Below are 27,269 nucleotides of genomic sequence, written 5' to 3' on the forward strand. Positions count from 1 at the left end.
GGCATCCAACTCTTGATTTCATCTCAGGTGGTAAGATCAAGCCCCGTGTTGGGCTCCACACTCCAAGAGGTGTCTGCTTCTCTCCTCCCTCTGCCCCTCCCACAGCTCATAGGTATTCGCTCACTTTCGCTCTCTAAACTAAATAAATAAATAAATTTTAAACAATAGTAAGATCCAAAAGAATAAAATCCCTACAAATAAATGTGTGCAAGTTGTGACAAACTTGTACAATGAAAACTACAACACATTGTTGAACAAAATTAAAGTTCTACATAAATGGAAAGACATCCAATGTTCACTGATTGGAAGGCTTAGTGCTGTTCAGATGTCTGTACTACACCAAACAATCTATTACTCATGGCAATCCCTATCAGAAATCCAATGACCATTTTTGAAAAAATGGATAGGCCAGCCATTAAATTCATAAGTAACAGTAAAGCTCCAAATAGACAAAACAATCTGAAAAAAAGAAAAAGGGTAAAAGAACTCATATTTCTCAATTTTGAAACTTATTATAAAGCTAGCTATTGAACCAGTGTGATATTGGCAAATGGGATTACATCAAACCCAAAAATATCTGTTCATCAAAGTAAAAAAATCAACAAAGCAGAAAGGCAACTTATTAAATGAGAGAAAATGTTTGCAAACCATGTATTTGATAAGGGATTAATAACCAAAATATACTAAGAACTACAGCTCGACAGCAACAAAAGTCTTAACTCAATTTTAAAAAAGGCAAAGGATTTGAGTGGATATTTCCCCAAAGAGGATATACGGATATTCAAAAGCAAATGAAAAGATACTCGACAACACTAATCATCAGAGGAATGCAAATCAAAATCACAGTAAGATATCACCTCACATCCATTATCATGGCTGCGATCAAAAATTCAGAAAATAATAAGTGTTGGTGTGAATGTGGAGAAATTGGAACCCTTGTACAGTATTGGTGGGACAGTAAAATGGTGCTAGCAATATGTAAAAAAGAGTATGGAGGTTCCTCAAGAGATTAAAAATAGAGCTACCATTTAATTCAGCAATCAAACGATCTGAAAGCAGGGTCTTGAAGAGATATTTGTATATTTATCTCCATGATAGCACTATTCAAAATAACTGAGACAGATGAATGGATAAACAAAATCTGACATAAATATTATTTAGGCTTAAAGATAAAGGAAATCCTGTCACATGCTATAACATAAACGATCTCTGAGGACATTATGTTAAGAGAAATAATCCAATCACTAAAAGACAAATACTATATAATTCCATTTACATGAGGTATCTACAGTAGTCAAATTTATAGAAACAGAAAGTAGAATGGTTGTTGCCCAGATTTCGGGGGAGAGGGGAAAAGGGTAGTATTTTTAAATGGGAATAGAGTTTCAGATCTGCAAAATAAAAAAGTTCTGGAAATCTGTTTCACAACAATGTGAATATAATTTAACACTTAACATGGTTTTAAGATGGCAAATTTTATGTTACATGTTTTCTACCACATAAAAATGAAAACTCAATTAAACACTGTGCTAAGTGCAAGAATACAAACACAAATGGTCACATACTGTATAATTTCTTTTATATGAAATAATCCAGAAGAGACAGATTCATAGAGACTGAATGCGGATTGGTGGCTGCCAGTGGTTCATGGAAACAGAGGTGAGGAGAAACTGCTTTAATATCTAAAGGGTACTGCTTTGCAGTGATTGAAATGTTTTGAAATGGGACAGAGGGAACAGTTACACCATATTGTAAAGGCACTAAATGCCACTGAACTGTTTACTTTTAAAATGGTTCATTTCATGTTATATAAATTTCCTGTCAATAAATTATTTCTTAAAAATAAAGGAGAAAGTTGGGGCACCTGGGTGGCTCAATGGGTTAAGCCTCCGCCTTCAGCCCAGGTCATGATCTCAGGGTCCTGGGATCAAGCCCTGCATGGGGCTCTCTGCTCAGCAGGGAGCCTGCTTCCCGCCCCCACCCCCCCCCACACACCCTGCCTGGTGTTCTGCCTACTTGTGATCTCTCTCCCTCTGCCAAATAAATACATAAAATCTTTAGAAAAATAAATTAAATAGATAGATATATAGATAGATAAATAAATAAAGGAGAAGTCAATCAAAGGTTTCTAGGAATTCCCCCAGACCCCTGTCATCTGATGATCTCAAGGTTCTAGAGAAGTAAAAATAACAGAGTCTGTGCAAAATGATTGAGAGACTGTATTGTTTCTTACATGAGACTATTCTGTTTATTGAGATTAAAAAGCTTAACTATTCTTCCTACCTAACATTCTTCATCTTTTAGATGGATGTCTCTGATGAACAGCTCACCAGAAAATTTAAATGGATTAAACCTTTAAATTCTGACTAGTAATTTCTTCCCTGTGAGCTCATTAGTTAAAAACTAAAGAACCAGGGTAAGGATGTGTGTGTAGGATTCAGAAGTGGCTGCAGCTCCAAATATCAACTTTGGAAAACAAATTGTAAATTTTATAAATTATATAACTTATTGGAAAATTTAAAATTATAAAAAATAAAATTAATGTAGACAAGAACTGAAAATGCAACTGAAATAACGTCAACACTAAAATATTTACACATGGGAAAACTATTAATGCATTTTAAATTAAATTATAAAATACGAAAATGATCAAAATTCATTTTTTCTCAAGTCCCATTTATTAACCATATATTGATTTTTTATTAAAATCTAACATTATTTATGTTTCAAATAATTTTTACAACATTGATTCTGCAACAACTATAGCTCTATGGTTTCTTGGTATGTTTTTGGAGGTGGAAAGGCATAATATAATGGGAAAGAATGGCAAATGTTTTAAATGTAGGAAAGGGAATAACAATGATACCACTGATATCATTGGTATCAATGATACCAATCATTGGTAGTTTCTAAGTTTCTAAGTTTCCAAGATCATGACAACAAGCAATGATGGTTTCAGAGGTACATATACCTGGTGGTTTGCTATACTCATAAAGCCCATGCTTATGAGACAATCTGAAAATTTTAAATAAAATGTATAGTTAATAATAGAAAGGCTATTCTTAGAGTTCCAGCCATGCATATCACTCTACTAGGCAAAACACTTGGGTTTTCTTTTTGGTTTTTTGTTTGTTTGTTTATTTGACACAGAAAGAGAGAGAACAAAGGAACCAGGTGGGGAGAGGGAGAAGCAGGCTCCTGGGACTTGATCCCAGGACCCTGGGATCATGACTTGAGCTGAAGGCAGGCACTTAACTGAGCCACACGGGTGTTCCTCTTTGTTTTTATTTAACATTAGTTGGCTGCTGCAGTCTGAAAGCGTCCCTTCAAAATTCATGTTGAAATCTTAACCCCCAAAGATGATAATATTAGAAGGTAAGGTCTTTGGGAGGTGCTTCGCCCAGGAGGGTAAAACCCTCATGACTGGGATTAGTGCCTTATAAGAGTCCACAGAAATCCCTAACACCTTCCACCACAAGAGGACACATTAAGAAGTCCGAAGCCCAGAAGAGGACCCACGCTCTACCATGCCGGTGCCATGATCCTGGACTTCAAACCTTCAGAACTGTGATAAATAAATTTGTATTGTTTACAAACTACTCAGTCTGTGGTATTTTGTTATAGAACCTGAACAGACTGAGACACTGGCCATACCCACTGACAATTCTATCTCTTGTCATTAAAATCTTGTATAAATAGACTATTCTCATAACAGAATTATAGAAGCAAAAAATACTATAGCATGTTTTATTTTCATGAATGTTTCTTTATTTTGACAAATCAGAGCAAGCAACTCATTCCCAGGATATTTTATTTCTGCAATGACTCCAATACAGATGTCAAGGAATTAAATAAAGATATATTTCATGTATAAACACTACCTGCTTTCCTATATCAGTCCTTAAAACAATTTTGCTTGATCTTATTTCCCCTAGTATTTATCATTATTAATCTTCAGCAACTAGTTATATTTTATCCCATTTCTTTTTTTCCTATTCTGGTTTATCTTTTTATTCTTATTTTGAGTATTAATATAAATTAGTATTTTCTATCATATATTTTAACAGTATTTATATTATTTTTAGGTTACTATCTTATTCTTTAAGTTTTAGATTTTGTTAATATAATACAAATATATATTTCAAAGTCAAATAGTATCAAAAAGCATGTGTCCCAAACTGTCATCCTCATCTGATTGGGATGGATAGAGATCGATTCCCAATGGAAGAAGCTGAGGGGAATGGAGGAGGAGATCATTGGAAATGTGAAGACAAGGAAATGGGAAGCCAGGATTCTGGATGGACCTCTACATGAATACTGAAATCACTCAGAAAATTAGAGGAGTAGAGTATAGAATATACGAAGAGACTGGCTAATAGCAATGTCCAGAGATTACTACCCTGCATAAGGGAAATAGTAAACTCTATATGAAGTTCAAAGCAGCATCCATTTTTAGCAGAAAAAGACCATCTAGAAAAACCCACCCAGGGAGTAAGGCTTCCAGAAAGCATCACCTCTAGAGCCACATCCAGATCCAAAGGAAAGGCTATATAAGGAACATTGCCCTCAAGAGAACCATGTTCATAATATGAAGACACTATGAAGGGATAGGAAGCCCTAAAAAACACTGAAGACTTATGTAAATATAAGGATCCTAGAGAGCAGATAGGAAGGGAAAGAAAGCCAAGTATGAGTGACCTCAGAGCTATTAGCTGGAGAATCTATTCACAGAGCGCTCACTTTGAGGAATGACTGAGGTTCAGTGTGATCATGATGGATTAAAATCCTGACAGTCACTGAGTACTGAGTCTTGACTGTCACTGGGTCTAGCGCTGGAGCTCAAAGTCAGGGAAGAGAAAAGCAGAAGACGGGAATGGTAGGAGAGGTTTAACACAGAGCATGACTGTCAGCTTCATTCAAGAATATCTGATGACATAAATGATGATGATGTTCGTAATTGTCAAATAATTCAGTGTACTGATCTCAGGCCTTAACTGTCTCTTTCGTTTTAATTATGGGGCCTTTTTCCCTCTCAAAACAGATATTTTCTAAAACACTATGTGCTGTATCCACAGAGCTGAGTGAGAGTCATTCCCCCTGCCTTCTTTAACTGCCAATTGCGTGTATGTGGGAAATTATACTGGACTTGCTTTCTCATAAATCACATCTTCACAGACAATTTATATAAAATGAGTTTATACCCAAGGTTGTCCTGTAATTACACAGAAAACAAAATTCAGAGCTTCCATAATTTCTCCACCCACATCTAATCCTCGCAACGGAACTGAAAGAATACAAGTTTTCTCTCTTACACAGAAACTCAGTGATACAGAGAGAGAAAAGGAAATGAGGGCTATCACTGTGAAACCACTGAGCTATCTAATGAAGGAGAAAATCTTGGGAAGTTTGTGAAGTGTGCCACTTTAAGTGCTTTCCTAGTTGTCATCATTCAAACAGAGGAATACCTCAAACTGAAAAGTGATATTCTGATGAAGACTTCAGTCCCCCAGTCAGTGCTGGGAGATAAAAATGTTTATGCGGCGGGTGTCATTCAAATGTCCTCTCTTTTAATCCTCGAAGGATCATCCTGCCTTCCTGTAAGAAAGGTTGTAAATCCTGCATAACCCCTGAGAAGCATTTATGCAATGCGAAGGTCACATATCTTTGAAGGACAAAAGTTGGTAGAAAAAAAGAAAGAAGTTAAAAAATTTGACTATTCTCCCTCATTTTCAAGAGCTTTAGGGCAGTTATAGAACAGGACTGATAAGAGCTTCAGAGCAACCAAGCCACTGTAGACTGACTGGCCTGTGCCACAGAGTGGAACGTGGGCCATAGCAGCAGGAAAAAATGTCAAATACAACCTTCTGTGATGATGGACTGTTTTGCACTGTCCAAAAGCCATGCATGGATCTTGAGAACTTGAAATGTGGCTATTTTGACTAAGGAAATTTTTTTTAAATTTTATTTAACTTTAAAGCTTAATTTAAATACCCACACGTGGCTACTGGCTACCCTATCAGGAAGCACAACTCTATACACTGGCCGAAAAGACAAGTGAGTGGACCAGAAGGACAAGAGAGGCTTGAATGACAATGTAAACAAACCATTCCAGTCAAGGATGCCAAACACAACTATAATTGCCCACCATGTAATTGCCTATCACTTTTAATTGTAGGCAAACCCAGTGCAGTATAGGACAGGAAGGGTTACAACTAGAAAGAAATCCAGCCCTTTATGATTTTACATTTGCCTTCTACACAGGTCAACTAAGAGAGCACCCACTAACTATTTACATCTACACACACACACACACACAGAAAGATAACTTACAGCTAGCTATAAACAGAGTGGAGGATATGTGAAATGACTAGAAACCAGTTAATCCATCTGCTTTGCTGGCACATATTTATAGAACAAAATCTCACAGGGTACACTGTCTCTACAGGGTTTTTTGTTTTTGTTTTTTTTATGTTCATCTCTTGTTGGACTGAATTAAATTTTGATACTCTAGGTAAATCTCCCTTTAAAATACCCAGTAAATGCAGAATGATTCAAAACCTTAAGGAATGTGTGACACTCCAGAGAACTAAATACATATAATTTAATTTTGTAACAAATTCTTAGAAACCTAGGAGAGCCACAATCTAAACATTAAAAAATAGGTTAATATATTTTTAATTGTTGACAATGTTAAACAGTAAATTGAACTCAAAAAATGAAAATACCAAATTGCATATGAATCCTCTCAAAAAGTCATGTAACAAACTTAAACTGGATTACATACTTTCTCTAATTTTTAGTGACCCTCAGGCTAAAATGCTTTTGTGGATGAATGATGACATTAAAAGCACAGTTATATATTTCCACTATATAAGAATATAAGTCACAACATAGACTTAATAAGAAAACATATAAATTGATCTCAACATACTTGAAAACATATATACTAAATTACTACACAAACTTATTAGTTTCTTTCTCTTCTTTCCCTTACTTTTCTATCAAAGAATGTGTGTGTGTGTGTGTGTGTGTGTGTGTGTGTTTGCATACTTCTGCACATATACAAAATTCAGGATTGGGTAAGAGAAAGACATAATGCTTCAAAATATTAACCTGTCACAAAAGGATTATTTTCTTTTTATTGTATTTATCAAAATTATAAGAGTACAGATTTGAAAAAATAAAAAAAAAATCCCACATACCTTATTTTGAAAATTAGCATTCTATTCCCTCCACCATCATATACTTGCACACATACACACACACATACATACAAAAACACATATACACAAATTCAGATGCAATCATTTTCAACTCTCTTAGTGGTTTTAGAATTACCTCAACATAGCTAAATACTAAATAATCTATAGGGACTATAATATAAAACAAGCCTCAATAAATTTAAACTTATTTAAATAATACAATGTATAGTCTCCAATCACAATGGGATAATACTAGAAGTCAATAACAGAAGGAAATTTGTAAATTCACGAAGATGTGGAAGTTAAATACCACATCCTAAATAACCAATGGATCAAAGAAAAAAACTTATGTAAGAAATTGCACTTTGATGAACTGAAATAAAAACAAAATAGAGCAAAACTTTTGAAAGATGCTAACAATGCTAAGAGGGAAATGTATAGCTTTAAAACCTATATAAAAAAATAAGATTCCCAACTCAAAACCCTAACCTTCAACCTTAAAAAAAAAAAAAAAAAAAAAAAAAAAAAAAAAACAAGAAATAAGCAAGGAAACTAAACTCAAAGTAGGCAGACTTGGTAGACAGTAAAGGATAAAGTAGAAATATATGAAATAAAGAACCAAAAACACTATAGAAAATCAACTACATCAATAATTGAATCTTGAAAATATCAACAAAACTGACAAAACTGTTAGATAAGCTGACCAAGATGAAAAGAGAGATGACTCAATTTTAAAATAAAGTCAGAAATGAAAGAAGAAACATTATTACCTATGCTACAGAAATAAAAATAAGAGAACACCATGAACAACTGTATGCCAACAAATTAGATCATTTTGATAAAATTTCTCAAGACAAAACAGAAGATTTGACCACCAAAAATACCAACTTCCAGTTATAAGTCCTGGGGATATAATGTACAGCATGATGACTACACTTAATAGCACCGTATTGTTGTACTTGAAAGTTCCTAAGATCGTAGATCTTAAAAGTTCTCATCATAAGAAAAAAATTGTAATTATATGTGGTGATACATGTTAACTAAACCTATCGTGGTAATTATTTCTTTATATATACACATATCAAATCATTATGTCGTACACCTGAAACTAATAAACATTACCTGTCAATTATATACCAATAAAAATAGAACCAGGGAAACTTGCCTCAAAGAACTATTAAAAAAAACTATTAAGATATAGATGAAAGGAGGGAGGGAAAGTAGGGGAGACCCATTGTGCTTAGTTTTCTGAAGGGAAGCCAGAGAAATGATTTCAGCAAAATAGAAAGTTCCCAGGAGAGAAAACATAAGTACAAAAAGAATATCACGTCATTTCAGAATTAACAATAGGGAATGAAACCAACATCCAATGGGTTCCATCCAAAGTGGACCATAAGTCAAAGGAAACTCATGAAATCTAACAGGCAATACTAATAAAGAACTGAAGAATGAGAAACAAGAGAAACCCTTCTTTTGTTCTGGAAGCTATAAATTTGATAAAGAGGAATATCTGCAAAAAGTATTTTGAAAGTCTGCCCATAATTTGACCTGACAAAGAAATACTACTCATAATTAACAATTGGGATGACAGATATTTTGTATCAAATAATATAATCATGCCACTTCCAATGACATGGCCTTAATGTTTTAATTGTCTTCTACAGATATTTAAGTCAAGATAACATTTCCTGATATTCTATAAATTCCTGACAAGTATCAATTTCTTTTCTTCTTTTCCACTGTATTATAGGTTTTTATTTTATTTGCTTCTATATTTACCCTTGTATATGTAATTAGTTAAGCATCTAGAAATTATCCCCCAAATAAACTTAATCCCAGCAGAAAGTAATTGTGACTGCAAATTTCTTCCTATGAATATGAAAAATGGAAAATGAAAGAGACTATATAGAAATGGCAATTGATATTCTGATAAGTGTAACTTTATGAAATTGAAGATTTTGAGTGCTAATGACTAGGGGAAAAGTTAATAAACCCAAAGAATACATATGAAAGTTTTGTGTCCATAGGCTAAAAGAATATGTACTATTCATCATGTTTGGATTCCTAACATGGTATCATGAAGGTCCAGTGGGTCAGGAGGATGAGGACATAACATTGTTTTATTCAAGCTCTACAGCTCAGCAGCAGGTAGCCTTGAAAAGTCACTTAACCTTGCTGTGCTTTGGCTTCTATGACTGGAAAAAGGGGAAAAATCTAAAGTCTCAATGACTGTCTTATTGGATTCATGCGGAAATAAACTGATATTAGATATGTGACTACCTTATAAACTCTGAGTACTATATAATTAGTAATTAAAAGACTGCTACCATAATTTTAAAAATAAAAAATTTATATAAATGTATAACAAGCAAATAGATTGAATTAGTAATTTAAGATAAACATGACAAAGGAAAGCCCAGGAACAGACGACTTCACTGGTGAAATCTATCACTAAATTAAAGCAGATTTACAATATAATCCTTCACAATTTTTTTTCCAAAAATAGAAGAGGAGAGAACACTTCTCAACTCATTCTAAGAAGTCAATATTACCCTGATACTAAAACCAAACAAAGACAGTTGAAGGAAGGAAACTACAGATTAATATTCCTGATGAACATGGATGCAAAATCCCTCAAGGAAATACTTAGGAAACTGAATGCAGCAATAGATAAAAAGGATTATACTCCAGGTATAATGATCAAGCAGGATTTATTCCAGGAATGTAAGGCTGGTTTAACATATAGAAATTAATCAATATAATGCACCACATTAACAGAGGACAAATCAATATCACCAAAATAGAAGCCAAAAATTTCTGACAAAATCCAAATTTCTTTTGTGACCAAAATACTCAACTAGGAATAGAAGAGAACTTCCTCAACCTGAAAAAAGGAACTGAAAAAAAAATTGCTAACATCATACTTAAAGATGAAAGAGGGATACTTTCCTCCTAATACCAGGAACAAGTTAAGATGTTTGCTCTTACCACTTCTAAACCATATTGTACTGGATATTCTGGAAATAAGGGAGCAAAAAATACAAAAGGCATCCAGATTGGAAATAGAGAACTAAAATTTTCTCTATTTGCAGAAAGCATATTTTTATAGGAAATTCTAAAGAATCTACTAAGAAACTATTAGAACTATGAATAAGTTCAACAAGGTTACAAAATACGAGATCAATGTCTAAAATCAGTTGCTTTTCTACGCACTTAACATGAACAATTTGCAAATGAGATTAAGAAAACAATCTCATTTACAATAACATGAGAACTATTAGACATAAAATTAAAGAAGTGGGAACTTTGCATGCTGGAAACTACAAAACATTGTGGAAAGAAATTAAAACCTAAATAAATGCATAAACATCTCATGTTCATGGATTAGAAGATTTAACATTGTTAAGATGGCAACACTCCCCAAATTGATCTACACATTCTTCACAATCCTTATCAAAATCCCAGCTGGATTTTATTTTGCAATAATTGGCAAGGTAATCCTAAAATTCATATGGAAGTGCATGAGACACAAATTAGCCAAAAATGTCACTGAAGAACAAAACTGCTCGACTCATATTTTCTAATTTCAAAAATTACTACAAAATATACTATACTAACCAAGACATTGTGTTATTAACATAAAGAAAGACATCTAGATCAATGGAATAGAAATAAAACTCCAGAGATAACCACTTATATTTATGTTTAACTGATTTTAGATTAAGGGTGCTAAAGCAGTTTAATGGGATAAAATAATGTTTTCAATAAATTCTCCTGGAACAAATGGACATTCCATGCAAAAGGATGAAACTAGATTCTTACAGCATACACAAAAATAACTCAAAATGAGTCATAGAACTAAACCTAAGAGGTAATGTTATAAAACTCTTATAAGCAAACATACATCTTTATGATTTGGGTTATGTAATAGCTTAGATATGACACCAATAAGCAAAAGTGATCAAAAAAAAAAAAAAGAAAAAAAAAAGACCAGATACATTGGACTTTGGTCACACATGTGCTTTACATTGGCAAATGATGATACTCAATATAAAGAAGATGTGAAGAAGAGACAGCGTGTTACCACACTAGAATGTAAGATTTCTACTATAACCTCAAGGTCCAGAAGAATGCAGGGTAGCTAGTAGGTGCTCAATAAATATTTGTCAAATGACGAATATCAATGGGAATATAAACTGGTACAAGTTTAATGGTGGCAATGTGGATATATGTGCTAATAATTAAAATGTATTAATTTCAATTTCAATTCTAAGTATCCAAAAGAAAAAAAATAAAGTTCTTAAAAATGAATGTGCAGGTCTATGTGCTGCATTTTAATTTACCTATTGAATGGATACTTACTGATCACCTGATGGGTGCCAAAAATATACTAATGCTACAAATATAATGTTGAATTACATATCAAACTATTTTCCCCCTTGGAATAATAATATGATTGATGGCATAAAGATACGTGCCTAAATAAAAAAGTCCACATCTATTTTAGATTAAAATTTGTGTTAAATTAGTACTAGAAAGATTATTTCCCAACATGAGCTTAAAACATTATGTTAGGGGCGCCTGGGTGGCTCAGTGGGTTAAGCCGCTGCCTTCGGCTCAGGTCATGATCTCAGGGTCCTGGGATCGAGTCCCACATCGGGCTCTCTGCTCAGCAGGGAGCCTGCTTCCCTCTCTCTCTCTCTGCCTGCCTCTCCGTCTACTTGTGATTTCTCTCTGTCAAATAAATAAATAAAATCTTTAAAAAAAAAAAAAAAACATTATGTTACTTCACAGAAAACTGGGAATCAGATAAGCCAAGAAAATAACGTGACCTTGTTCTGGAAATTCTAAACAATGAAATATAAGAAAAATAGGTAAAAATTATATTTATCTAATTGGAAGAGGCAAATAACAGTATTTGTAGTCTATTACAATATTCCTGAAAAATCTAAAATAAATTGAAGGATAATTTAAAATAATTGAAGTTTAAAGTGAGATGGACAGTTTTGTTTTGTTTTGTTTAAGATTTTGTTTATTTGGGGTGCCTGGGTGGCTCAGTGGATTAATGCCTCTGCCTTCGGCTCAGGTCATGTTTCCAGGGTCCTGGGATTGAGGCCCACATCGGGCTCTCTGCTCAGCAGGGAGCCTGTTTCCTCCTCTCTCTCTCTCTTTCTGACCGCCTCTCCACCTACTTGTAATCTCTCTCTTTCAAATAAATAAATAAAATCTTTTTAAAAATATATAAGATTTTGTTTATTTGACAGAGAGAGGTATAGTGAGAGAGGAAATACAAGCAGAGGGATTGGAAGTGGGAGTAGCAGGCCTCCTGCTGAGCAGGGAGCCTGATGCAGGGATCGATCCCAGGACCCTGAGATTATGACCTGAGCTGAAGGCAGATGCTTAACTACTGAGACACCCAGACACCCATGTTTTGTTCTGCTTTCTTAGGTTGGCCCCATGCCCAAAATGGAGCCCAATACAGGCCTTGAAGTCAACCCCTGAGATGAAGACCTGAGCTGAGATCAAGAGTCAGATAGTTAACTGAGCTACCCAGGCACCCCAAGATAGACAGTTTTATACATATTTCATCAACATTATTTTCAAAATTTAAGAGCAAAAAATAAATAAAACACAAACATTTACACAGCAAAAAAGATCATAGAAAAATAATTTTAAAATATTCCAAAATTTTGCTGAATAGCATAAAATCCTTTAATAAAATAAAAGACCTAGGGTGCCTGGGTGGCTCAGTCCATTGAGCATCTAACTCGGTTTCAGCTCAGGTCATGATCTCATCGGTCCTGATTTAGCCCCCAGACAGGCTTGAAGAGTCTCTCCTTGTGCCCCTCTCCCTCCCTGCTCCTGTCCTCTCTCTCTCAAATAAATCTTTTAAAAATAATTAATAAAATAAATGCCTTTTCTTATTTCTGAATAGGAAGCTGAATTTCACTTCCTTGGGCGCCTAGGTGGCTCAGTGGGTTAGGCCACTGCCTTTGGCTCGGGTTATGGTCTCAGGGTCCTGGGATCGAGTCCCACATTGGGCTCTCCGCTCAGCAGGGAGCCTGCTTCCCTTCTTCTCTCTCTGCCTACTTGTGATCTCTCTCTGTCAAATAAATAAATAAAATCTTAAAAAAAAAAGGAATCACTTCCTTATAATTTTTCTTTAGTTTAATGCAAAACAAATCAAAATCCCCATAGAATCTATAGCTATAAACTTGAGAAAATAATTCCAAAGTTTATCAGGAAAAATAAAACAGAAAACTGGCCAATAATATTGTAAAAGGTAAACAGCAGAGGCCACTTCTCTTACCAGAGAGTTAAAAGAATTTTAACAGTACCAACCAGGCCAAAATGTTAGCAACTAAATCACTACTGTTGTAGGGTAGTTTGTTATACAAGAATCCAAGACATGCAATTTGAAATGATCTTTCACCTATTGGATTGGCAGAATATTATATATGCATGCATATATAATCGATGAAACCTAGTTGTACAAACACTATAAGCAACATTTTACACTGGTACTGGCATTTAATATAATTGGTATAACCTTTTTTTTTAAGATTTTATTTATTTATTTGAGAGAAAGAGAGTGCACAAGCAGGGAGACTGGGAGAGGGAGAAGCAGACTCCCTGCTGAGCAGGGAGCCCAAAGCAGCGTGGGTTCCCAGGACCCCGGGATCATGACCTGAGCAGAAGGCAGACACCTAACCGACACAGCCACCCAGGTGCCCCTGGTATAACCTTCTTTAGAGAGAAATTTGGCAACTCATATCAACAGCCTAAAATAAGTACATAGAGTTTGACCCAACTATTCTCCTTCTAGAAAGACATAATGAAAATAAATAATGTGAAAGCAAACATTTACGTATAAGTATGTTTTCTACAGCATTTATAAAGCACCAAAAATGGAAGAATCTTAAGTGCATAGTAAGAAGGATTAGTTAAGGGATCATAAATATGATATAGCCATTAAATAATAGGATAGATCATCCTTTAAAAATTAAAGCGTATTTAGAATACTTAATTCAAAACACAAAAATCTATCATTTTAACTAATACACTGAATAAAAATTTGGGTGAAAAATAATTTATAAAGTATTACTTCTTTACAATTATAGATATAGTAATATAATAAGCATAGAAATATAAGGAGGGAGAGGAAGAAAAACAGAGAGAACCCCATATATAACCAGAGGTCATTGTCAAGGATTAGGATTTTTTTTTTTTTTAAAGATTTTATTTATTTATTTGAGAGAGAGAGACAGTGAGAGAGAGCATGAGCGAGGAGAAGGTCAGAGAGAGACGCAGACTCCCCATGGAGCTGGGAGCCTGATGTGGGACTCGATCCCGGGACTCCAGGATCACGCCCTGAGCCGAAGGCAGTCGTCCAACCAACTGAGCCACCCAGGCGTCCCAGGATTAGGATTTATTTATTGTTTATTTTTTCTTTCTGCTCTTCTAAACTCATTTTCACTTTAATAATAAACCTTCATAAGCAGGAAGAGATTATCATTGACACACTAGATTAAAATATTAAGTTAATGCTAACAAAACTTGCAAATGGTCAGGGTATAAGAGAGTTGAGATATTAGAATACTGTAAAACTTAAAAACAGAAACATCTTCTGAATCTCCTCAAATCACTTGTTTATTATGCTTTTTGTCTGAATTAGAAAAACAAATTAAAAATACCCTGATGATATTTCACGCACTTCAAAGTCCTTTTGCTGAAAAGGTAAAAGGAAAATCTAAATAATATTTGTACTCTGATATTATCTGATAGCCAAAAGTAAGCCAAAGAAAAATATTTGCAAGATAATTTTCAAAAAAAGAAAAGATGTTCTCTCTCTTCCTAGTAACCTTGCTAAAAAGTATCTATCTGGAGAGAGAAGGTTACCAGAGGGGACGTGGGGAGGGGGAATGGGTCAAAGAGATGACGGGGATTCAGAGTACACTTACAGTGATGAACACTGAGTAATGTAAAGAATTGTTGAATCATTATGGTACACCTGAAGTTAATACAACCCTGTATGTTAATCATACTTCAATTTTAAAAAAATAACAAATTAAAAAAAATTTTTTCCAGAAAAATAAATAAAATTAAAAGGTTCTAAATATCACTGTTCATTAATGTAGATGAAAACTATGGAAATTAAATACAGTATAATATACATCTTGAGTATACTTAATGTTGTCTATAAGACGAGAATTTTCATTTTCTCTAATGTCAGAAAAGTACTTTTGCTAACTCATGCACTACGCTTGCCTACAGCTAGAACAGAGAGTGAATTCTGTAGACTACATCATTCCATGTGAATCACATGTGCACAAAACCCATAAAACATATTCCAACTAATGTACTATACTTAAAAAAGCAAAATTACTCTTCAGCATTTTCTTAAATCTAAACATGTCCCTAAATTTCCTTTATTTTTTCCTCCTGAAAGCTAACTAAGAGCTATCATTGTTCCTAAAATAAGATTTCAATTCAGGAAACTGTACTTCAGTGACATGACTAAAAATGGATAATTAAAGACAGTACCTGGCATTCAATACACTTTCTTATTGCATCATGAATTATTTTCACTTAACTCATTCTGTTCTACACCTATTGGGTTTAAGGCATCATGCTAGTTATGTTGGAATATAAGAAATGTTTGGCCTAAGAATGTTATCCTTCAATTATCATAGAGAAATTGGATTCTTGTTTAGGAGGATGCAGCAACATGACTTTCCACATCATAAATAGCAAGAAGCTCTTCCCTTGGCACTTATGTTGCAAAATCTCAGAAGCAAAAACATAGGAGAAATGGCCCCTAAAGCTTTGTCAAGTGGTACCCCTTGCTCCTGGGCATATTTCAGGAAAGACATTTTCTTTGATTTTGTTTGTTTGTTGTTTTAAAATTGCTAAACATCAAGGAACACGATAAAAAGAACCAGTATCATAGCAACCTGTCTTAAATCCTCAGAGCACATCTTTGATAATTTCTGGTATTGATTCCAAGAGCATTAAACATATACCACTTATATATAAGTATAAAGCACATGCTGGTTCAAATATAAGTGATTTTTGAGTTAGCATCAACTTTTTTTCATAACGTGTTATACCTTGAATTTTCTAGAGAGCAGAACTGATACCACAGGTTCCTTGTGTATGTTCTCTAGAACTCTCGAGACATTCTGCAAGTGTGAGCCAGACACTTCTAGGAATCATTTTACTGAATTAAAAGGTATACTCAGGCACGCTCACAAGTTAGAAAAAGACTCACTACAAAAAGACCTTAAGTGATCTCTGATAGCTTCTGAGTTAAGATTATCTTAATACCACTACTCTCCTATCATATGAATAATAGAAAGCCGAACATACTTCTTTGGGAGAAAATGCTATGCCACATTCCAGAGATGTCCCTTCCTCTAACTCCAAAGAATATATGTCAGGAAATGCAGGGTCTGTGAATTCCCCTATAAAACATTAAAAAAATATTATTTTTTAAAAAGCCAGATACATATCGATAATACCACTTTTAAATATGGAAATGAAACTTTGAGAAGCCTCATAAACCTGTCTATTATGATCAAAAAGCAATTGCTGTGGAGGGCTGCATAAGGTTGCTGCTGGTTAAAGAAAGACTCTTAATACCAAGGTTCCAGTCACCAAAACTGATATTCAAACATGTATCAAACATATATTCAGTCAGCAAAACAGACAGTAAGCCCATTTTTTTTTAAATCTCCAAAGTTCAAGGATAAGGTGAAGATACAGAAAAATTGTCAAATAATAATGTAAATGTCAAGGTTAAAAATTATAACCACTTAAATAAACTTCTAGAAAAAGTTCCTGAAAGATCAAATGTTTATTATAGTAGAACCTCTGGGGGGGGGTGTGGGTGGCTCAGGGGTTGAGCCTCTGCCTTCGGGTCAGGTCATGATCTCAGAGTCCTGGGATCAAGCCCCGCATTGGGCTCTCTGATTGGCAGGGAGCCTGCTTCCCCCTCTCTCTCTGCCTCTCTCTCTTGTGATCTCTCTGTGTGTGTGTGTCAAATAAATAAATAAAATTAAAAAAAAAAAAAAAGAACCTCCACCCTCATCCAAACAATTCTAAAAATCCTATCTTCTCCCCCAAATTTTCTGATTAATCCAAGGAATGATGATAATTTCTATCACCCATTTGTGGAAATGAACTCGAATAACTCATTGCACCCTCCTTCAACTTAATCAATTTCAGTCACCTTGATGAAAAACCATTAAATGACCAAAAAACCTCATTAAGTATATATTAATCTGCCGTTTGTAGTGTGGGGAAAGATACACATGTTATACAGCAAAGAAAACCTACTTAGAAAGGGTATATACCTAGAAAATATAATAAAAACAGATGGATACATACTCAAATATATTTGGAATATATGTAAACATATAGTCTGTGAAATGAAATAATCCAAGACAGCTTCAGTAAATATTTCTTTTTTTTTAAGATTTTATTTATTTATTTGACAGACAGAGATCACAAGTAGGCCGAGAGGCAGGCAGAGAGAGAGGGGGAAGCCGGCTCCCCGCCAAGCAGAGAGCCCAACGTGGGGCTCGATCCCAGGACCCTGGGATCATGACCTGAGCTGGAGGCAGAGGATTTAACCCACTGAGACACCCAGGCGCCCCAATATTTCTTAAGTGCCTATAATGTACATAGCACTATCGTGGACAACTCTAGTAGAAAACAAAAATCAGGGGCGCCTGGGTGGCTCAGTGGGTTAAAGCCTCTGCCTTCGGCTCAGGTCATGATCCCAGGGTCCTGGAATCAAGCCCCGCACTGGGCTCTCTGCTTAGCAGGGAGCCTGCTTCCCCCTCTCTCTCTGCCTGCCTGCCTCTCTGCCTCCTTGTGATCTCTGTCTGTCAAATAAATAAAATCTTAAAAAAAAACCTTTAAAAAACAAAAACAAAAACAAAAATTATACACATAGTCGTTGACCTCATGGAGCTAACAGTGTAGCAGGGGAGCCAAACAGGTACACAGCTCTCTTTGATATGAGACAGAAATGGTTAGTACTAAAATGAGACTTACACAATGCCCTAAGTGAGTAAAGATCAAAAAATAATTTCAACCAACCGGACAAGGGTGGGTGTGGGGCTAATGACCCATGGGGACTCATGAGGTTTAAGCTAATTTATAAAAGTGGGTGGGATCACAGACACCAGGAACAGAAGAGGAAGAACCATCCTAGGAGAAGGGAATTCCAGCGCCATTAGAAGGAAACGTGGAACATTCTGGCTGCAGCGGGGAGAGCCACTGGATGCTGCAATAGGCAAGGCGACTAGAAAGACAACGTGGAGTCATCCCCAAATGGCTCTCAACATGGCCTCTCCAATAACTCGTTTATCCAATAATTTTGAAATGATCACAAGAAAAACCAAGTCTAATTTGTCACAGAAGGGTATTTATGTGTTAAAATACTTATAACACTAAGATACATCTTCAGAACATTTTAAGTGTAAACTTTGTTGCAAATTGTTAATAATAATTAAGATCAAGGGAAGTACCTCCTGGACTGTGCCAGCAGCCATGCCGCTAAGAACCACCGCTATTGCTAACATGAAACAAACAAAACTTTTTGATCAGAGGAGTGATGTGATAAGATCCTGGCTTTAAGACTACTCTCCAGAACAGGTCCGAGGAGAAAAGCTTGGAGGCATGGGAAGCATTTGAAAAGATGATGCAGTGGTCTAGGAGGGAGGTTTGTGCTAGGGTTAAGGCAGAATTGTGAAAACATATGCACTTTGTGGACTAGCTGTGCAGAATAACCAAGAGGAGTCTGAGATCCAATGAACAAGGTACAATGACAGTAAATGAGGCAGTCAGTGAGAATAAAGTGTTAAGCAACTAAAGTTTCAGCATCCAGACTTAGGAACAAAAAAAAAAGAATAGAAATTTCATACGTATTTCCAGCCACCAGCTGTAATCATTCCTGGGCTAGTACGCAGTGTCCTCTCATACCACGCTCACCTAAACCTGATCCTCCCCCTGTATCACCTCAACCATGACTTGTACCCCCAGTCACCTACCTCTTATAATCAAAACCTGGGAGAGCTGAGCCTTGCTCCTCCTCCCTAAGACCCAGGTCCACTTGATAAGCAAGTCAGAGCATTTCTTATGTTTCGGCACCTTTGTACTCCTTTCCTTTCCATTTCCAGCAGCACTGCCTGTGTTCAGGCTTGATCACTTCTCATCTGTATGGCCACAACCCCTAGCTGACCTCCGTCTCTCTCTGGTCTTGCCCTTCCCATTCCTACATGTTCCCCCAGCCCATCCTCAACTCTGCTCCAAAAGAAAAATGAGCAAAATGTGAGTCTGATCACACCACTGCCTGGATATACATCCTTTAATGGTGCTGCCTAACCTCCAGGATCAAAGCCCAGAAAAGATCCTTAGTGACATGGATCTCACTTGCCCTCCCCATCCTGTCCCTCTACACTCTGGGCATCCTGAACTACTTACCACCTTGACTCACTGCTAGGCCTTTACTTGCATTCTTTCACATATCCCCTTTTCTTGTGTATCTTCTCGTCTTTTTCAAGATGAGGATTAGGCATTGACTTCTCCAAGAAATCTTCCCTTATGCTGATTACTACTTTTCCCTAACATATGCTCCCTTAGCACCAGGTACTCATTTGCCTTACAGCATCTGCAATGCTCTCTGATAATAAGCTGATTCTCTGTTCAGCTCTCATACTGTTAGAGGTGTTTTTCCTTTGTCATTAGATTCCACAGCCACCTTTCTCTTTGCTGCTCTGTCCTGACTTCTATAGGTCAGTTCAGCTAGGCCCCCTTGCTCTGACTTCATTCAACCACAGGGAGACACCAGTATGTTATCAGAAGGTAGGAGGGATTTCTGCCTTCATATCTTCACTGCATTGGCTACACTTCTGGCAATGGCTGCATGCCTTCACGGCTAAAGCTCTTATCAGTTGGCCCCTCTTTCAAAGTTTCACTGATCATGGGGCTCCAGAAATAACCTGTCTCTGCGAGGTAGTAGCAGCTTCCATCCCTCATTGATTTCTTTTCATCCAGCTCCCACCTCCACAGATAATTCCTTCATTAAACTCTCTTCAGTTAAACCCTTTGAGCAAGTCATCTGTGAATTTCTGAGATCCTGATGGATATACTTGCGTTCAAGTCTTGAGAACATGTTAAAATATGATATTGTCTTTATAGACTCAAAGTTTAGTATCTTGCCTATAATTGGTATTCAACAAATATTTATTGAAGAAGAAAGGACCAAATCAATGGGTGGCAAACCTTTTCTGTAAGGGTCCAGATACTAAATTCTGTAGGCTTTGCAAGCCATATGGTTTCTTCCACAACTATTCAACTCTGCCATTATAGTATGCAAACAGCCATAAACAATACACAAACAAATAAATGTGTCTGTACTCTAATAAAACTTTATTTATAAAAACATATATCAGGCCAGATTTAGTCCACAAACCTTATGGTGCCAACCCCTAGAGTAAACAAATGAAATGTCTTTGTAGAAGTGCCTGTCTCTTATTTTATTTTTTTTTAAATATTTTATTTATTTGACACAGAGAGAGAGAGCAAGAGCAAGAACACAAGCAGGGGGAGTGGGAGAGGAAGCAGCAAGCTTCCTGCGCAGGAAGGAGCCTGATGCGGGGCTTTACCCTACGACCCTGGGATCATGACCTGAGGCAAAGGCAGAAGCTTAATGACTAAACCACCCAGGCACCCCGAAGTACCTATCTTTTAAATTTAATGTGACATAAAGATACTTAATACATGAGTAAACATACAGAGAGAACTCTCCAAAGACATTTACCTGAAGCTCCTGGGCAATTAAAATTATAATTCCATTTTGATTTATAGTATATACTTATACATAAAACTTTTTTTTAACGTATACATAACATTCTTAACTACATTAAATCAACTAACAAGCCTGGTTATATGTTATGCATTACCAAAGTATCCTGATGTTAATACTGATATATTTCTAGAAATAAAACCATGCACTGAGTAATTAAAAATACATCAGAACAACTGCCCTTGACATATTATTTTTTAACATTATACCTTAAAACAACTTGAAACTGTTTTACAAGAATATTATTATAGTATAAGAGCTATACCTGTTTTATCTTTAAAATCCAAAGAAAAATATTCAAAGTCTTGTAGATTAAACTCCACTCTGGCACGTGTTATACCTTTGTTTTTTATTATAAATGGAATAATCTGAGTAGCACCAACATAGGTACCACTGAAGTTAAATACGTCCTAAAATTTAAAAAGAGAAAAAGAATTAGAAAGCAGAGTAATATTTTATAAAAAATAATATGAACCAAAATTACACTTTAAAAGAGTAGACCTTAAAGTTCTCATCACAAGAAAAAGAACATAACTATGTTTGGTAATGGATGGTAACTCATTTTGCAATACATACAGATATAAAATCATTATTTGGTACACCTAAAATGGACATAATGTTATATGTCATTATGCCTGAAAAAAAATGTATCATTATTTTTCATTAAGGGCATTATTAACTACTATCCTCTATAAAAACTGGCCATATTTTCCTTCCTCTCCCCTACCTCTGTTATACAATCGGTTACCAAATCCCTTTTATTCTGCCTCCTTTACCTCTTATCGCTAATGTAACTGTATGAAGTAAATAATGCATTACTTTTCAGGTCATTTCTAGATTTGTACTTTCTTCAATTCTCCTCTTCACAATTAAGTCACAATTAAACTAACTGAAAATCTGTACTTCCTATCTTAAAATGTGATGATTCTCCTCCAACTACCGGACAATGTCCAAGTTCCTCAGCAGGGTTCATAAGGCTCATCTTGACCTTCTCCTGCCTCACCGAGCTCCACTCTTCCCCCACTCACTTCGTACTTCAGCAAGCTGTATGACTTGTCCTTCCCAACCAACACCTGATGCTTCACTCTCCTCTGTCTGTATTAGTGTGTCCCTTCTATTAGGAAAGCTTTCCTCTAACTCATAGTTGCTACCTTCAAACCCCAGTTAGATAAACCATATTTTATGACACTGTGCTCGGAACTACTTCTGTTCCTTATATTTATTTACCATTACAACACCATAAAATCTGTTTATTTGTTTACAAATCTGTCTCTCCTAGCGGACCTTAGGCCTAATTCATTTTTATATCTTTAGTACCTGATGCCTCGCTTAAATAGATGTAAGGAATGTTTATTGAATGTATCTTAACTATCTTATATGCCAGGTATGTGCCTACATCACAGAGTTCTATAAAATTCCTCTTCATAGCCTTACAGTTACTTAGTAAAAGAATTACATGTAAGACTAAAGAGAAAGTGGCAACAGTATCCTAATGTTGAGGGAAATATTACATTAAGGTCAACTGGCCACTGTTTCTCACACTTAAAATATCAACCCATTTCTACAGGGCAAATCTGTAAAATCCAATATGGGTAATGAAAGCTTGATGCAAAAGATCATTCCTCTTATACTATTCTGGCCTTGTACATATGCTCATTTGGATAAAATGTCCTAACTGTTATTAAGATACATATTCAACACCATACAGTTATTAAAGGTCTTACTGATGATGCCAGAATATTATTTTTATTATTATTTTTAAAAGGCAGCTATGTTTAAAATTCAACATAATCAAGGAATTTTTTTTAAGATTTTATTTATTTATTTGAGAGAGAGACACAGCGAGACAGGAAACACAAGCAGGGGAACAGCAGAGGGAAAAGGAGAAGCAGGTCCCCTGCCAAGCAGGAAGCCCAATGTGGGGCTCGATCCCAGGACCCTGGGATCATGACCTGAGCCAAAGGCAGATGCTAAATGACTAAACCACCCAGATGCCCCATAATCAGGCAATATTGATATATATTAATACAAAGTCTTATAAATTACTCAATTGTACTATAACATGCAAAGCATGCCACAAATGCCTTTAGGGTGTGGAAATGAAGTAGTCAAAGTCTAAATACATTTTTAATATTGTTCAAGGAAAAACACCATAGCAATGGAGAAAGCACTCTGGATACTGCAGGGATTTTAATCTCCAAAATCACCACAGTCTTACACAAGGTAGCCTAGTGTCTGTCAATCTGTCTAGACTTATCATGCCTTCAACACCAATAAAAATAAGAAAATTGTACCTCAAAGCCAAAAACTAAAATTGTGATGGAGCCCTTAAAGTATAGACTAGTAACGAGGCCCTACCTGAGACACTGGCAGCCTCACCCACATTTGCTCTATTTAATTCAGCACCAGAATGGCACAGGCACTGCAGTACTAGTGGGAGAGAGAAAGAGAAGTTCTGATAACCTAAAAATAATACAACAATTGCTATGATGAAGATGTTTCCAGAGTTTAAGATGTTTGTACCATCTTATGAATGTCACAATGGAAGGGGCATATGGGCCTGCATTAAAGGATCAGGGTGAGTTCTTTGTTTCTTGATTTTTTTTTTTTAAGATTTTATTTATTTATTTGAGAGAGAGAGAGAGAGAGCAGGAGAGAACACAAGCAGGGAGGAGAGGAGAAGCAGACTCCCTGCTCACCTACCACCAATGATGACAAGAGGCTTGATTCTAGGATTCTGGGACCATGACCTGAGCTGAAGGCAGACACTTAACCAACTAAACCACCCAGGCGCCTTCAGGGTAAGATTTCTGGGTAGATGAGACCAGATTTGATTCCGGAAAGACTTGCCAGGAAAAGAAATATATGTGTGGGCTATCAACTATAGAACAGAATTTTATCAGGATACAGAACAATAATTTTAAAAATAAACAAAACTATAGTTCAGAAAATGCAAATCAAGACTACAGTGAGATGATCATTTTATACTTAAAAGACTGGCAAACATTAAGTCTTATAATACAACTGACAGAGAAATTGAATGCATAACAATGAAAGCTTGAGGAGAAAATATGGAAGCTATCTTGTGAAGCCAAAAATGCACATATTCTTTGAGTTAGCAACTCTACTCTGAGAGAAACTCTAGCACCTGTACCTCACAAGATATGTACACAAAATGTTCCCTGCTGGAGTGATTGTCATAACAACAAAAGAGAAACACCTATTTGAATGGACAACAGAGTCTCTGAATTGCAACAGGTCTACATAATGGAATATTAAGCAGTGGTAAGAATGAAAAAAAAAAGTACAGCTACACACAACTTAGATCAACTCTGGAAATACAATACTCAGTTAAAAGTGACTCACCAAAGACTACACACAGTACATGTTTGTCATGAAGCTCAAAAATGAACAAATGAAACTAAATAATGAATGGTTAAGGAATTCATACATATGTGATGGGCCGATTAGAAAAAGTAAAGGGAGAATAATCAGAAAATTCAGCTAAGTGGTTACCTCTTAGGAGGAGTAGGATCATGATGAAGCCTACAGTTGACTTTAATGTACTGGTAGAATTAAATTGGTCAATTCTGAAACCTCCATTTGATAATCTGCTTCAACACATATTTATATTATATATATTAACTTCTACATGTCAGAGTACTACATAATGAGATATTTTCAAACATAAATGGGCTGACCAGGGACATGTAACAAAAGTCACCACACTCATACACTGATTACACAAATAGTTAACATATGAATATACTCACCGGATTAATTTCCACATCGGCAATCTCAACAGATCCACCAATCCTGAGGTCTATGACATTTGCACGGCGAATAGCAACCTTATTTGAGAGAAATACAAAGCCTTGTAGAAACTACATTAAAATTTACCCATATACGACTAAAGTATTACCTGGCTTTTGGCAATATTTTAAAATTTAAATAATAATAACATATTATAAATGTCACAAGATTTATTCTGGTAGTTGTCATCCCATTTCTTGTTATGCAGAATTAATATTCCTAAGAGGAATGTGTGTTCAACTCTTAAAAACCTCCACCACAAATGGGACCAGTTCATAGCTTATAAATTTGACTGCAGAGTTCTACCCATTTAACTACACATTACTGTCACTCCCCATATCCCTTCTATATTTACCTAATTTCAAGGATTATTCAAAATTAAAACAGATAGGAAACTGAGTACAAATATACTTCCTCCCACAGAGATAAACTAATATCCATAATGACCATAAAAATAATGAAAGTGGCTAAAAAAATGCTGAGCAAATGGGCCAAGTATAGTGCTAATTACATTGTCTCCTTTTTAATCCTCAGTATCCTGTGAGGTTACCAATATTAATATCCTAATTGCCAACTGAGGAAACCTGAGGCTCAGAGAGGCAGAGCATTTTGTCTTTTAACCAGCAGTGGTTAAATATAAACCAAGGACAGCCTGAACACTCAACAGCCTCTGAGAAAATTAAGATGGTGAAATAAGAATTTAGTTGTATAATTCCTACAAAATTAGAATTGTAGGTTATCTGAACATATACATGTCTAAGCAAAATTTCAGAGGCACAAAAACAGCATTCACTGAAATCCCCACCTATATACAAACAGGGAGCATCAAGGCTGGATTTAAATATAAATATCAATCTAAGAAAGAGATAGGAGTGTATTTCACTCTTTACATAGAAAGTCAGTGACACTGTTCATAGGAAAAAAAAAAACAACAACTCCAAACTGTCATTTTTTTCAAAATTATTGGGGAAAGTGACACGTTATTTAATTAACTAAATCACTATATTCATAGTATTATGTGATTTCCACATTGTAGTTAAAGAATATATAGTACATAAATAAAATACTCGACTAAAATCATAAAAATCAGAATGTGATGATTCAGAGGAAATGACAAATCAACATGTTCCCCCTTGATGAATCCCACATATAAGTTTCAACTCATCACGGCTGGCTTTCACCTACCTCCCCATTATTGATCATCCACTGAATCTACAACAGAATCTAACGTAAAACTTGTGTCCAGTAAATATGTGCTGGATGAATAAATGAATTATTATGTTATGTTAAAAAGATAAGCTTCGTAAAAACAGCATACTCTTATAAAATACAGCAGAAACTAATCTTTTACTGAAACTATTTTTATTGGCCATATTTTTTATTTTTTCTAGAATATTATATTAAAAAACTCTGCCCAGGGGCGCCTGGGTGGCTCAGTGGGTTAAAGCCTCTGCCTTCGGCTCAGGTCATGATCCCAGGGTTGTGGGATTGCCCGCATTGGGCTCTCTGCTCGGCAGTGAGCCTGCTTCCCCCCCTCTCTCTGCCTCCCTCTCTGCCTACTTATGATCTTTAAAAAAAAAAAAACTCTGCCCAAATCTCAGACCATGTACCAAAATATATAATTTATAAATATCTTTCAGTATGTATGTATGTCTTCATAAAAGATAAAATCATTAGGTTGTTTATCTGGGGCAAACTGGTGTTTATCACATTAACCTACATGTTATTTAAGAATTAATTGTTATGAAAAAAAGAATTGTGGGAAATTAAGGATAAAATGGGGGATATATCTAAAACTATTCATTTTGTTTTAAAAACAGTGTACATATTTATTTCTTATTGTGAGTAAATGTACATAGCTGATCATGAGATTGAAAATCAAGAGTATTCCATTCCTCTAGTTTATAATAAAATTTATGAGATTAATTTTCCATTTTATATATTTTATTTAATGAACAATTAGAAAAGCCCCTTAAATCAAGGTAATGTCTTTTTAATTATATGATTTCCAGAATATAAACTAGTAAAATATTCTATGCATGCTATAAAATATAGATCTTAACACCATACAGAATTTGCCTATAATTCATATAGTCATTGAAGCTATTTAGAATTAACATTGCAAAATTAATTAATTTTTCCAAAGGTGTCTAATTAAATCAAATATCTAATTAATGCCATGAAAAAAGTCATCCTTCCTTCTGTGACTAGTGAGAAGTTGTCACATCTCAGAGATGCCAAATATCATTCTAATTTCACGCAAAGAATGCCTCATATTGATGAACTGTATCCATTTCAACTTGGTAGAAATTTCCATTACCAACTTGCACCAAAAATGTTTTCTACAAATCCTCTTTCCAGGTTCTGCTATTTCTACA

At 35.4% G+C, this 27,269-nt stretch overlaps 1 protein-coding gene across 1 annotated transcript in view; it reads right to left on the bottom strand.

Moving 5' to 3' along the window:
- The window catches only part of CFAP47 (cilia and flagella associated protein 47), a 515,984-nt gene that overhangs the window by 408,035 nt on the left and 80,680 nt on the right, over nt 1-27,269 (bottom strand). Inside the window, exons 20-22 of the mRNA XM_044235156.1 lie at nt 24,852-24,929; nt 21,344-21,488; nt 16,572-16,666 (exon numbers count right to left, since the gene is read on the bottom strand). Coding sequence (XP_044091091.1) covers nt 16,572-16,666; nt 21,344-21,488; nt 24,852-24,929 — 318 coding nt within the window. The remainder of the gene's footprint in view (nt 1-16,571; nt 16,667-21,343; nt 21,489-24,851; nt 24,930-27,269) is intronic.

The sequence above is a fragment of the Neovison vison genome, chromosome X (genome assembly GCF_020171115.1).
Source record: "Neovison vison isolate M4711 chromosome X, ASM_NN_V1, whole genome shotgun sequence".
Classification (NCBI taxonomy): Eukaryota; Metazoa; Chordata; class Mammalia; order Carnivora; family Mustelidae; genus Neogale; species Neogale vison.